Source organism: Suncus etruscus, chromosome 8 (genome assembly GCF_024139225.1).
Source record: "Suncus etruscus isolate mSunEtr1 chromosome 8, mSunEtr1.pri.cur, whole genome shotgun sequence".
Classification (NCBI taxonomy): Eukaryota; Metazoa; Chordata; class Mammalia; order Eulipotyphla; family Soricidae; genus Suncus; species Suncus etruscus.
The window spans coordinates 15,319,699-15,331,966 of record NC_064855.1 but is presented as its reverse complement, the minus strand read 5'-3'; the positions used below and the strand labels follow the sequence as shown (position 1 = coordinate 15,331,966).

Below are 12,268 nucleotides of genomic sequence, written 5' to 3'. Positions count from 1 at the left end.
TGTGTTCGTCCGTCCATGTGTGTGTCCGTCGTAAAGGCTGTGCGCGCGCGAGCGTGTGTGTGTGTGTGTGTGTGTGTGTGTGTGTGTGTGTGTGTGTGTGTGTGTGTGTGTCTCCGTGTGTCCATGTGTTCGTCCCTAAAGGCTGCATAATCCTGCCAGTACCATTCTGTACGGTAGCCCCCAACAACAACATCAGAAAGGTTTGATTTAGATTTAGATGGAGTCAGAGATCTGGAAGAATGCAGAGTAACCTATTTTTATCCCAGCGTTTTGACTTTATTATGGTGAGAATCTCATTTGGCACCATGGTTCACAGAAAAGCACAGAGAAAGACACAGTGGGAGAAATTCGTGTTTTTGTTTTTGTTTTTTTTTTTTAGAGATGTAATTCATATTTGCAAATAAATGCATCAGTGGGGAAAAATATCTTCTGAAATAGTGTTTTTCTGAGACATTTATATTGAAAACTGTTTCCGAGAAATATAATGTGTATGATACCAGGGATTAAACCTAGGGTCTCACGAATGCAAGGCAAGTACTCTACCAATGAGTTGTGTATTCCCCTGGCCTGTTTTTAAGATCTGTTAGTATGATTTTGCATTTATGTTATCATCTACTGAAAAATGAATGTAGGTAGGGTGTGGTTTTTGTTCTTTATCCCTCTTCTGTCTTCATAGGAAAAACCATCTCCAGTTAGTAAGCAGGAGAATGCAGGTACTCTGAACATCCTCAGTCCTCTCACTAATGGCAATAGTTCTAAGCAGAAAATCCAAGCAGATGGTGTCCATAGGATCCGGGTGGACTTTAAGGTAAAAGTGTCTAGTGATCATATACTCTGTTGGGTATCTTGAACTGTAAACCACCAAAAGAATATTACCAAGGTTGTTAGAAGAGGAAATTCATTGCCAAGTATGGCAAATTAACCAGAACGACTGGGAGGTGTGTGCCAGCTCTGGTCAGTGTTGTCAGGGGGGTCCCTGTGAGCTGACAGATGACAAAGCATTGAAGCACCCCATCCTCATCCACTTAGTGGACGAAGATAATGCATATGATCCATTCATAGCAGAGTAGGCAAGCCAGGGTGATAATTGAATCTTCAAAATGCCTGGGCAAATTCAGACTCTGCAATGATAGGAATGAGAAAGGAATAGGTGAAGCATTGTAATTTGTGTCTGAGAGAAAAAAATATCAAAAGCAACAGAGTTCTGTTTTGGCTTCCAAATGTGAAGTAATCTTGGAAGTTCTGGCATTTTGATTTTTATATTTTCCCCCCTACTTTTAATCTAATATTGGGTCGTTGTTTAATGTTTCTAAATGGTCTCTCTTGGTTCCCACAGGAGGATTGTGAAGCAGACAACGTGTGGGAAATGGGAGGCTTAGGAATTCTGACTTCTATTCCTATCACGCCCAGGGTGGTTTGCTTTCTCTGTGCCAGTAGTGGGCATGTGGAGGTAAGATACCCATAGCCCCGGTATACATAACAGATCATTTTGCTATGATGAGATGTATACTTTTATTTTCTCATGTGTTGCAGATATTGTCCCATTTAAAGCTGAACTTAAAGATATACTTGGTTCATGACAGGCAGTCTACACCAGATGTAGAATTTAGAGCAGGATTATTATTGGTTGTTGAGTTCTTTTTTTTTTTTTGTGTGTGTTTTTTTGGGTCAAACCCAGCAGTGCTCAGGGGTAATTCCTGGCTCCAGGATCAGATATTGCAAGGACTTAAACTACTGCACAGTGCTAGGTATCTGTGATGTTTCTTTTCTTTTTGCAGTCTGATGCTTTGTATCTGTACATACACGCCTCACAGGAGTCAGTTTTGTAGTGCCAGTTCAACTTTCATAGTGAGCTATATAATTTTTTCATGACATAAAGACTGTAGTTTAAAATCATGTAGAGTTGTATATGGCAGTCCCCTAGATAAATGCTTGATTCGTTTTCTTTTCATTTATTGAATTTTTAGAAGCTTTTTTGTTGATTTTATTTTGTATGTACAGAAAAATTGCAAGTGCTGCAAGACTCTGTATACACTTCACCTAAATTCCCTAGTGTTCATTTTTTATTCTTTTCTGTCTGCGTTTATTTTATATAATAAGAAATTAAATACAAGTTTTATCTAGAGACACCTTACTAGGGAAGAGGGTTTGGGTCAAGTACCACCACTCAGCTTGCTTAGGGCCTATGCTTTGGCTCCTGGCAGTTCCTAGGAGAGGGGCTCAGAACTGCCAGGGATCAAAAGGAACTGATGAAATGGAAGACATGTGCTTTAATTCTCTGTTTTATATATATATATATATATATATATATATATATATATATTGGTTTTTGGGTCACACCCGGCAGCACTCAGGGGTTACTCCTGGCTCTATGCTAGGAAATCACCCCTGGCAGGCACGGGGGACCATATGGGATGCTAGGATTTGAACACTGTCCTTCTGCATGGAAGGCACGCCTTACCTCCATGCTATTTCGCTGCCCCCCCTTTTTTTTTTTTAGTTTTTGGGTCACACCTGGCAGCGCTCAGGGGTTACTCCTGGCTCTCTGCTCAGAAAACTCTCCTGGCAGGCTCAGGGGACCATATGGGATGCAGGGATTTGAATCACCCCTTCTGCATGAAAGGCAAACCCCTTACCTCCATGCTATCTCTCCGGCCCCTCAGTTTTTTGTTTGTTTGTTTTTGTTTTTGATGGTATTCAGGGACAAATCCTGGCTCTCTCAGGACCAAGGCTGAGTTGGAGCCGGACCTCGGCTTGCTAGACCTGGACTCAGATCTACTAAGCAATCTCTTTGACCCTCAATAATTCTTAGATGTCTGGATCTCAGGGTTACCCTTAGTCAAATTTTCGAAAATTCTGTCAATATGGAAATTATAATTCTGAAGTTAGCAGTGAAAAAGCTAGATCCCCAAACCTAAAGCTGTTGAGTCTGTTGTAGAAACTTTTAAAACTCTCCCAGTTGCCCCTACATTGTTTTATGTCACTTACCTTCGTTCTGACCTCTCTTATGACACTTAGCATTTTAAGCTAAATCTGGGAATATCTAGAATACAATATCATTCATTCTATCATTGCTTTCAGTCCTTGAAATCAACTTGATGTGATTTTCTTTTGGGATGTAATCTTTGCTTAAGGGGTACATAGTGAGTAAAATAAATGCGACTAGACTCCTAAGGGGGAGTAAGTAAGAAACGTTTGATTGGAAATTCTTGGTGTTGTGGACACTGTCTGTGCTCCCTTCTTCCCCTAGTTTGTCTATTGCCAAGTCTGTTGTGAGCCCTTCCACAAGTTTTGTTTGGAGGAGAACGAGCGCCCTCTGGAGGACCAGCTGGAAAATTGGTGTTGTCGTCGCTGCAAGTTCTGTCATGTTTGTGGAAGACAGCACCAGGCTACAAAGGTACAAACCTATCAAAGAACCACTTAGCATTTCTCTTTCCACACATCATCTTCGTTTTTGTTTGTTTGTTTTTGTTTTTGGGTCACACCCAGCAGCCCTCAGGGGTTGCTCCTGACACACTCGGGGGACCATATGGGATGCCGGGATTCGAACCACCAACCTTCTGCATGAAAGGCAAATGCCTACCTTCAAGCTATCTCTCCGGTTTGCTACACATCATCTCTTAATTTTTGTTTTCATATGTATTTTTTCAGATGATAGACTATTTTGACTAGATTGAATGTATGTACTTTGTCTCTATGGATTTTCAGAGTTCATTTTCTTTTTGAAATTTAGTTAAAGAACTGTGACTCACAAAGTTATTAAAAGTTGGACTTTTAGGCATATACTATTTCAACACCAATCTCGCCACCAGTGTTAACTTCCATCACCAGTGCTCTCATTCTTTGTTATTCCCTCATCTCCCCACCGCCTGCCACCTTGACAGGCATCACAAAGTTTGTTGGATGTAGCTTAGATCTCATGTTTTTTGGTTGTTTTGTTTTGTTTTGGTTTTTGGTTTTTGGGTCACACCCGGCGGCGCTCAGAGTTTACTCCTGGCTCTATGCTCAGAAATTGCTCCTGGAAGGCTCAAGAGACCATAGGGGATGCCTGGGTTCGAACCAATGTCCTTCTGTATGCAAGGCGAACGCCTTACCTCCATGCTATCTCTCCGGCCCCAGATCTCATGTTTTCAGTGTTTTTAAGTCTGTACTGGATTTATAACACCACCACGCTCCCACAACCCTAATATAACTAACAGAAGCCCCAATCCCCTGTTCCATTTTAGGTTTCAATTTTAGAAATGTTGCAGAAAACATGCATCGAATAGACATTTAGAAAGAAAACAAATCTATATAATTGTTGGTCACGGAGTACCTTAGGCAGGAAATAAATCCCTGTGGTTTCATTGAGAGTGAATAATGCACGAGGAAATGTAAGCTGTTGTAGTGATAGGCTGTGCTAATTTGAAGATGAATGGAAATGGTCTCCTTGTTCATGAGTGTTTGGTGAAGGTGAGGTAATGCTTAGCTTTTGACCTAGTGTTCTCTTTAGCTAGCTAGCTGTATTTATTTTTATTTTCTTTTTACAGCAGCTGCTGGAGTGTAATAAGTGCCGAAACAGCTATCACCCTGAGTGCCTGGGTCCAAATTACCCCACCAAACCTACCAAGAAAAAGAAAGTTTGGGTGAGTACACATTTTATATGGTTTCCAAGACACCTGCCATGGGGTGTTCTGGAGGGGATTGATTTTGTCTTCAAGCATCAGAAAAAACACACCTCAGAAGAGAAGTGTTCTAGAGAAGGATGAAGCAGCAAAGATGAATGAATGAAGGATTCTTCATGACTCTCCTTTCCTTTCCCAGATCTGTACCAAGTGTGTTCGTTGCAAGAGCTGTGGGGCCACAACGCCAGGCAAAGGGTGGGATGCACAATGGTCTCATGACTTCTCCCTGTGCCACGACTGTGCCAAACTCTTTGCAAAAGGTATCCCCAGCACCAGCACTTTTTCCTTTAACTCTGAGAGGTTGTATTTGGGAGGCAAACTGGACATTTAAGTGGAAGAAAATAAAAAGTGATGACTTTGTGTCAGGGATACATTTAGATATTGAGTCAGACAGACATACCATTAAGTTAATAAGATTCTTAGACCTTCCAACCCTCCCTCCCTCCCTCCCTCCTTCCATCCTTCCCACCCTCACTTACTGGATTATTTCAGGAACAATTTTTGGTGCTACTTAGTCAAGCTTTTTATTTTAATAGTTATACTAAAGAAAATTTGTAGCTAATACATAAAGCATTTTACCAACTGAGATAATGAAGAGATGAAGCTTACTATTGAAATTATTTAAAGTAAGTCTTAGGGTTGGAATTATTTGCCAACCCAGATTCAATCTCTGGCATTGCATATGGCCTCAGAGCCCTCCAGGAGTAAGGCCTGACACTTTTGGGTGTGGTGTGTCCCCTCCAAAAAATGTTTTAATGTTAAGACTGTGAAGCAGGGGGCAGAGTGGTGGCACAAGCGGTAAGGCATCTGCCTTGCCCATACTAGCCTAGGACGGACCGCAGTTCAATCCCCTGGCATCCCATATGGTCTCCCAAGCTAGGAGCAATTTCTGAGCGTATAGCCAGTAGTAACCCCTGAACGTCACTGGATGTGGCCCCAAAACAAAACAAAACAAAAGACTGAAGCAATAAACTAGTGAAGGGAACAAGGTAAAGCAAATTAATGGAGGTTATACATAGTGCTGAATTTAAGAAGTGCTACTTTATCATCTAAGGTCAGCACTAGGAATAAGCTAAAAGTGTTAATTACTCTTTTTTTTTCTCGATCTTACCCCATTTTTAAAAACGCAGACATAGGGCCTGAGCGATAGCACAGCAGTAGGGCATTTGCATTGCACAGAGCTGACCCTGGACAGACCTGTGTTTGATTCCCAACATCCCATATGATCTCCCAAGCCTTCCAAGAGCAATTTCTGAGCACAGAGCCAGGAGTAACCCCTGAGCATGGCCAGATGTGACCCAAAAAATAAAAACAAAAACAAAAAAGGCAAACATCAAAAGCAGGGAGATGGTACAGCGGTTAAGTCAATTACCTTGTATGTAGTCGACGTTCAGAGATCTAATGGTCTAGTCCAGTGCTTCTCAAATAGTGGGGTGTCCCCCTGGGGGTCGCATTTGACCTCGACAAACACTGTCATAACAAGCTAAGCCCCGTGTTTATGTCTCTGTATTTCTCTGGAGCTGAGAATTGCTGTGTCCTGCTTCAAACCCTGCTTCGAAAAGCTTTTGCAAAACGTGTTCATTGTAGCCATTAATCCAGACATCACCTCTGATTTAAAAAATCAGCTTAGATTACTTTATATATTTTTGTTTTGCAGGTTAAAGTTTTATTTATTTTTTATTTTTTTATTTTATTTTTTTGGTTTTTGGGCCACACCCGGCGGTGCTCAGGGGTTACTCCTGGCTGTCTGCTCAGAAATCGCTCCTGGCAGGCACTGGGGACCATATGGGACACCAGGATTTGAACCAACCACCTTTGGTCCTGGATCGGCTGCATGCAAGGCAAACGCCGCTGTGCTATCTCTCTGGGCCCTAAAGTTTTATTTTTAATAAAGATACTATTTATAGTCACGTGGGGGGGGGCAAAAAAATGTTTTCTTCTTCCTAGGGGGCCATGACAGAAAATAAATGAGAAGCACTGGCTTACTCTAAAAGTGTGAATAAGCCCTTTAATGTGGCAGTGATTCCAAAATAATACAATAATACAGAGGTTTGAAGTTTAGATCAGGTTGATGAGTGTGGGTCAAGAGCCATAGAGTCACTGTATTGGGAGAGCAAACCAACATTTTCGCTTTGCTTTCAGGAAACTTCTGTCCTCTCTGCGATAAATGTTATGATGATGATGACTATGAAAGTAAGATGATGCAGTGTGGGAAATGTGATCGCTGGGTCCATTCCAAGTGTGAGAATCTTTCAGGTACAGAAGGTTGGAGTCTTTTTTTTTTATTACAGTTTCTTCTTTCTTTATAGTCTCTTAAGTAGGATAAGTCTAGCAGTTATGCAAGTGTTGTTTGAAGTCCTCTTACATATTTTTAAAAAGATTTTAATCTTTGTTAAGCAATGTTATATTAAGTTTATACTCATTAACCTTAAATATATTTACTTAAAATATAGTTGTCCTTTATGAATATCATAACTTGTTGGTTTCCATAACCAACTCCTGATTTCATGCTATGAAATTCCCTCTCAGGGCCAGAGTGATAGCACAGTGGGTAGGACATTTGTTTTGCATGCAGCCTAGTTGGGTTGTATTCCCAGCATCCCATGGGGTTCCCTGAGCCTTCCAGGAGTAATTTCTGAGGCCAGAGCCAAGAGTAACCCCTGGGTACTACCAGGTGTGAACCAAAAAAAAAAAGAACGTCCCTGTCAGGACCAGAGATGTAGTACAGCATGTTACATTCCTGGCATTAAATATATTCTTCCTAGCTCCATCAGGAGTGATTCTGAGTGCAGAGCCAGGAGGAAACCTTGGGCATTGGATAACTGGTTGTGACCTAAGGAGCAAAATCTAAAGGAATATCCTTTTATTAGACCCAGGAGGGAATCTCATTGAGCTGGATCACTTGGATCATTTGAAAAACCAAATTCCACCTCTGACACTGCATGATTCCCCCCAACACTGCCAGGTCTGGCCTCAAAATAAAACAAATTAAAAAAAAAAAAAGTTCTTTATAACTGCAATTATATTTGAGTTCCTGAGGAAAAATAAAAATAAAATCTCTTGCTGCTAACATGCTTAATAGTCAGATTAGTGAAATAGTTTGCTCTTCTTCCTCTCTTCCATTCTATCGAATACATAATAATTTTTGGTTTTGTTTTCTTAGATGAGATGTATGAGATTCTGTCAAACCTGCCAGAAAGTGTAGCCTACACATGTGTGAACTGCACGGAGAGGCACCCTGCTGAATGGCGGTTAGCCCTGGAGAAAGAACTCCAGCTTTCCCTGAAGCAGGTGCTGACAGCCCTGCTAAACTCCCGAACCACTAGTCACTTATTACGCTACCGTCAGGTAGGTCCCATGTGTCCTTTTCATTGACTATTGGGTTCAGGGGTTGTTCAGAGGGCTAAGTAGAGCAGGGATCAGACCCTAGGTGACAGATAGGTCAGTCACTGCCACACCTCTCCCACTTTCTCAGTTCTCAGTGACTTCAAAAGAATTTTCATGGGCACTTTAATTTTATTTTATTTATTATTTTTTTTTTTTTTTGGTTTTTTGGGGCCACACCCTGTGACGCTCAGGGGTTACTCCTGGCTATGCGCTCAGAAGTTGCTCCTGGCTTCTTGGGGGACCATATGGGACGCCGGGGGATCGAACCGAGATCTGTCCTAGGCTAGCGCAGGCAAGGCAGGCACCTTACCTCCAGCGCCACCGCCCGGCCCCTTAATTTTATTTTATTTATTTTTTTTTTTTGGTTTTTGGGCCACACCCGGTGACGCTCAGGGGTTACTCCTGGCTATGCGCTCAGAAGTCGCTCCTGGCTTGGGGGACCATATGGGACGCCGGGGGATCGAACCGCGGTCCGTCCTAGGCTAGCGCAGGCAAGGCAGGCACCTTACCTCCAGCGCCACCGCCCGGCCCCTTAATTTTATTTTTTAAAAACAAATACATATATATAGACTGGCTGGGGAGGTGAGTCAGAGATCTCATATGCATGCAGGAGGCAAGCTTAGACCCCCAGCACTGCTTGGTGATTTCATACCACCACCAGGAGCAACCCCAGAGCTACTGCAAGGTCCGCCTCTTTCCCCTAGTAAAGAAACCAACGAACGAAAGCACCCTACACTAGATAAAAGAAATATCTCTTTTTCTGGCAACAGGCTGCCAAGCCCCCCGACTTAAATCCGGAAACAGAGGAGAGTATCCCTTCCCGAAGCTCCCCGGAAGGCCCCGACCCCCCTGTGCTTACTGAAGTCAGCAAGCAGGAAGACCAGCAGCCTTTAGATCTGGAAGGAGTTCGGAGGAAGATGGACCAAGGGAGCTACACCTCTGTGGTATGTCTGTTCAGCTGCGAGGGCCCAGGGACAGGGCCAGCGGAACTGCATTGGGTCTTGAGGCTGGGCACCCAGGAAGCTGGCAATGATTTGTCTTATATTTAGTAAAGTCATGTGACTTGAGATACCTAAAAATACAGGCCTTATTTTAGTTCCGGACTTCAAAAGATGCCTTATGATAAGGAAGGGCATGTTTTAAAATAGCTCTTTGATTTGCCTTTTGAGTTCTCTGAAAGATTAGTTTTATATTACATGAAGCAGTTTACATGAAAACTATAGTGAGCTCAGTTGGCCCACCTCCTTTGAGATCCAATAGAAAATAAATAACCTCTATATAGGATAGTCATTTGTCGAAGATGGTTTTTTTTTTTTTTTTGAAGATGGTTTTTCTAATAACCATCTTATAGAAGATGATTTATTTTCCAGGATGGTTTTAATTGTGGTCATTAGTTCATGGTTAAATTGCACGGTTCAGAACATTCATGATTTAGCTCATTTATTTGGTGTTCAGTTGCTTATTAATGTTGATTTAAATCAAAGATGTGGTTCTGCTTGGGTAACTTACCATGGTACTACTACCTTCCTGCATTCTTCCTTACTAGCTTGGCAGACTGTCAGTGGTGAACTGAACCCCAGAGATCTGCCCAAAACAAAAGAATCACACCCTATAGCTCAAATAGGGTGTTCATTTTCCACGCTGGGTGGCTTCGGAGGATAAAGGAGGTGACTTTGAGGGCACAGTGTTTTATGAATAAGTAATGCTCTGTTTTTATGTCTAGCTGGACTTCAGTGATGATATCGTGAAGATTATCCAAGCGGCCATGAATTCCGATGGAGGGCAGCCAGAGATTAAAAAAGCCAACGGCATGGTCAAGTCCTTCTTTATTCGGGTGAATGATGTTAATAGTTGATGTTTTTCATGCTTATCTGTGGGTAATTACCGCATGAACAGGCCAGATTGTTTCTCATCTGTGATTTGCTTTACCACGTGTAGAAAACATCCTTGGTTGAATTTGTTCTTCTGATTCTATGGGAGGAAGTTGGTGAGGTTGCCAGAGTGGGTGCCAGGGATCCCTTAGTGGCCTGAAATTATCCTCAAATTGGCAGACAATCTGGTGTGAAACTGTTGGTTCTTTCTGTAGTTTCCAAGTGACATTCACATGCTTACATTTTCTTGTTTGTCTGTTAGCAAATGGAACGTGTTTTTCCATGGTTCAGTGTCAAAAAGTCCAGATTTTGGGAGCCAAATAAAGTATCAAGCAAGTAAGTAAACTGAGTATAACCTTATTCCTATCCTTCATAAATTCTTTTACTAGATGGAGGTTTTTAAGAGCAGGTTTACTAATGGTCCGTTGAAGTTTGCCTCATGGTCCCCAGCATAGAGCTCTGGGTTTGGACCTCAATGCTGCAAACTAAAATCACATTCAATGGAGACACAATAGCCTATGACAGGCTATTGCCATTTGTTTACTTTATGTCTTTGCTGTGTTTGGAGCCTGACTTCACTTGTAGCCTATGTACAATACATGTGCTATACAGGAAACTCAAATTCAGCTTACTGTATTTGTCCTGTTTTAATTCCACTCAAGTGATGATCTCATCAACTCAGGAATTCTTGCTTTCAGCTTCACATTATTCCAGTAAATCCTATTGATTCTTATTAAGGTCATTACTTGCTCTGAGAAATTAACTTACTATAAAACATCAGTTTATATATTTTAAATAAGTCCTTTGTACGCACTTTGGGTCAGTCGTTAGGGCATTTAAAAAAAAAATTCTCTGAGACCTGTTCTTAGCATCAGAGTGATGTTTGCATGACTGAAACTGATGCTGTCAAGAGTTTGTTGTGTTTAGTTCTAGGCCTCTCAGAGGTGCTCCATAAATACTTGTTGAATTGATTATTTCAGCAGTGGGATGTTACCAAACGCAGTGCTTCCGCCTTCACTTGACCATAATTATGCTCAGTGGCAGGAGCGAGAGGAGAACAGCTACACTGAGCAACCTCCCTTAATGAAGAAAATCATTCCAGCTCCCAAATCGAAAGGGCCTGGAGAACCAGACTCACCTTCTCCTCTTCTTCCGCCTACACCACCCAGTTTGAGTAAGGCAGCAAATGAAGGGGGTTTTGTTCATCCTCTAGTTGTAAAGGATCAGCTTTGCAAACCTGCCTCTAATATCCTTGGAGACTGGAAGGAAGATTATAGGTTATTTTTGTCATCTTAAAAGGATTGTGGGGCTGGAGAGATAGCGTGGAGGTAAGGCATTTGCCTTGCATGCAGAAGGACAGTGCTTCGAATCCTGGCATCCCATATGGTCCCCCGTGCCTGCCAGGGGTGATTTCTGAGTGTAGAGCCAGGAGTAACCCCTGAGCACTGCTGGGTGTGACCCAAAAACAAACAAACAAAAAAAGAGGATCGTAATATTTTCCTGCCAGGGAGATGGTTCAAAGGTCTGGAAGGAGAACAGTTCTGATGCACTGAGGGTCCCAGGTTTGGTCCTCAGCACCAGACAGCCTTGCACTGCCAGATATCACCCTGATGTTTCTTGGGAGCCCCCCTCCCCCAAGATATTTTTGTTTGTTTGCTTGTTTGTTTTTGTGCTCCAACATGTGAAACAGCATAAATTTAGACAGTTTTTTTTATAGGCTATTTAAGTGGAATTATTCATTTTATTCCCCTTGAAAATCAAGAGGATTGCTGATGATAACAGTATCTCTTATGGGTTCTAAGGTACTGATAGGAGTCGAGAAGATAGTCCAGAACTGAACCCACCTCCAGGCATAGAAGACAACAGACAGTGTGCGCTGTGTTTGATGTATGGTGACGACGGTGCCAATGTGAGTATTTGGGAGTCAGACCCTGGTCCCTGGACTCTGTTATCAACCCTCTGCTTTGTGTATAAACTGGCAACTGTGTACTGCTAGTTACTTCCTGACTGTCACTTCAATTGGTAGTAGTTTACCTGTGACTTGTTTGGTTGGTTTAAAATAGAATCTACTTAAAAAAAAAAAAAATCTATAGGCCAGAGCGCTAGTACAGTGGATAAGGCCTTGCACACAGCCAATCGTGGATCATTTCCTGCACCTTATGTGTACCTTTAAGAACTGCCAGGGGGGAAAAAAAAAAACTGCCAGGAATGGTCTCTGAGCGCAGAACCAGGAGTAAGTTCTTAGCACTTTTTGGGGTGTGCCTGCCGTCCAAATTTCCAAAACAAAGTAGAATTTATGGGACCAGATAGATAATATGAAGTGGTTAAGGTATGTGGCATTGCATG

The 12,268-nt window shown here is 42.1% G+C and overlaps 1 protein-coding gene across 1 annotated transcript in view; it reads left to right on the top strand.

Moving 5' to 3' along the window:
• Positions 1–12,268, top strand: part of KMT2A (lysine methyltransferase 2A) — a 98,653-nt gene that overhangs the window by 59,269 nt on the left and 27,116 nt on the right. The window contains exons 9-20 of the mRNA XM_049778393.1: positions 677–808; positions 1,337–1,450; positions 3,251–3,397; positions 4,530–4,625; positions 4,804–4,924; positions 6,807–6,920; positions 7,828–8,012; positions 8,822–8,995; positions 9,775–9,885; positions 10,185–10,258; positions 10,903–11,096; positions 11,725–11,831. Of these exons, the coding sequence (XP_049634350.1) occupies positions 677–808; positions 1,337–1,450; positions 3,251–3,397; positions 4,530–4,625; positions 4,804–4,924; positions 6,807–6,920; positions 7,828–8,012; positions 8,822–8,995; positions 9,775–9,885; positions 10,185–10,258; positions 10,903–11,096; positions 11,725–11,831 (1,569 nt within the window). The remainder of the gene's footprint in view (positions 1–676; positions 809–1,336; positions 1,451–3,250; positions 3,398–4,529; positions 4,626–4,803; positions 4,925–6,806; positions 6,921–7,827; positions 8,013–8,821; positions 8,996–9,774; positions 9,886–10,184; positions 10,259–10,902; positions 11,097–11,724; positions 11,832–12,268) is intronic.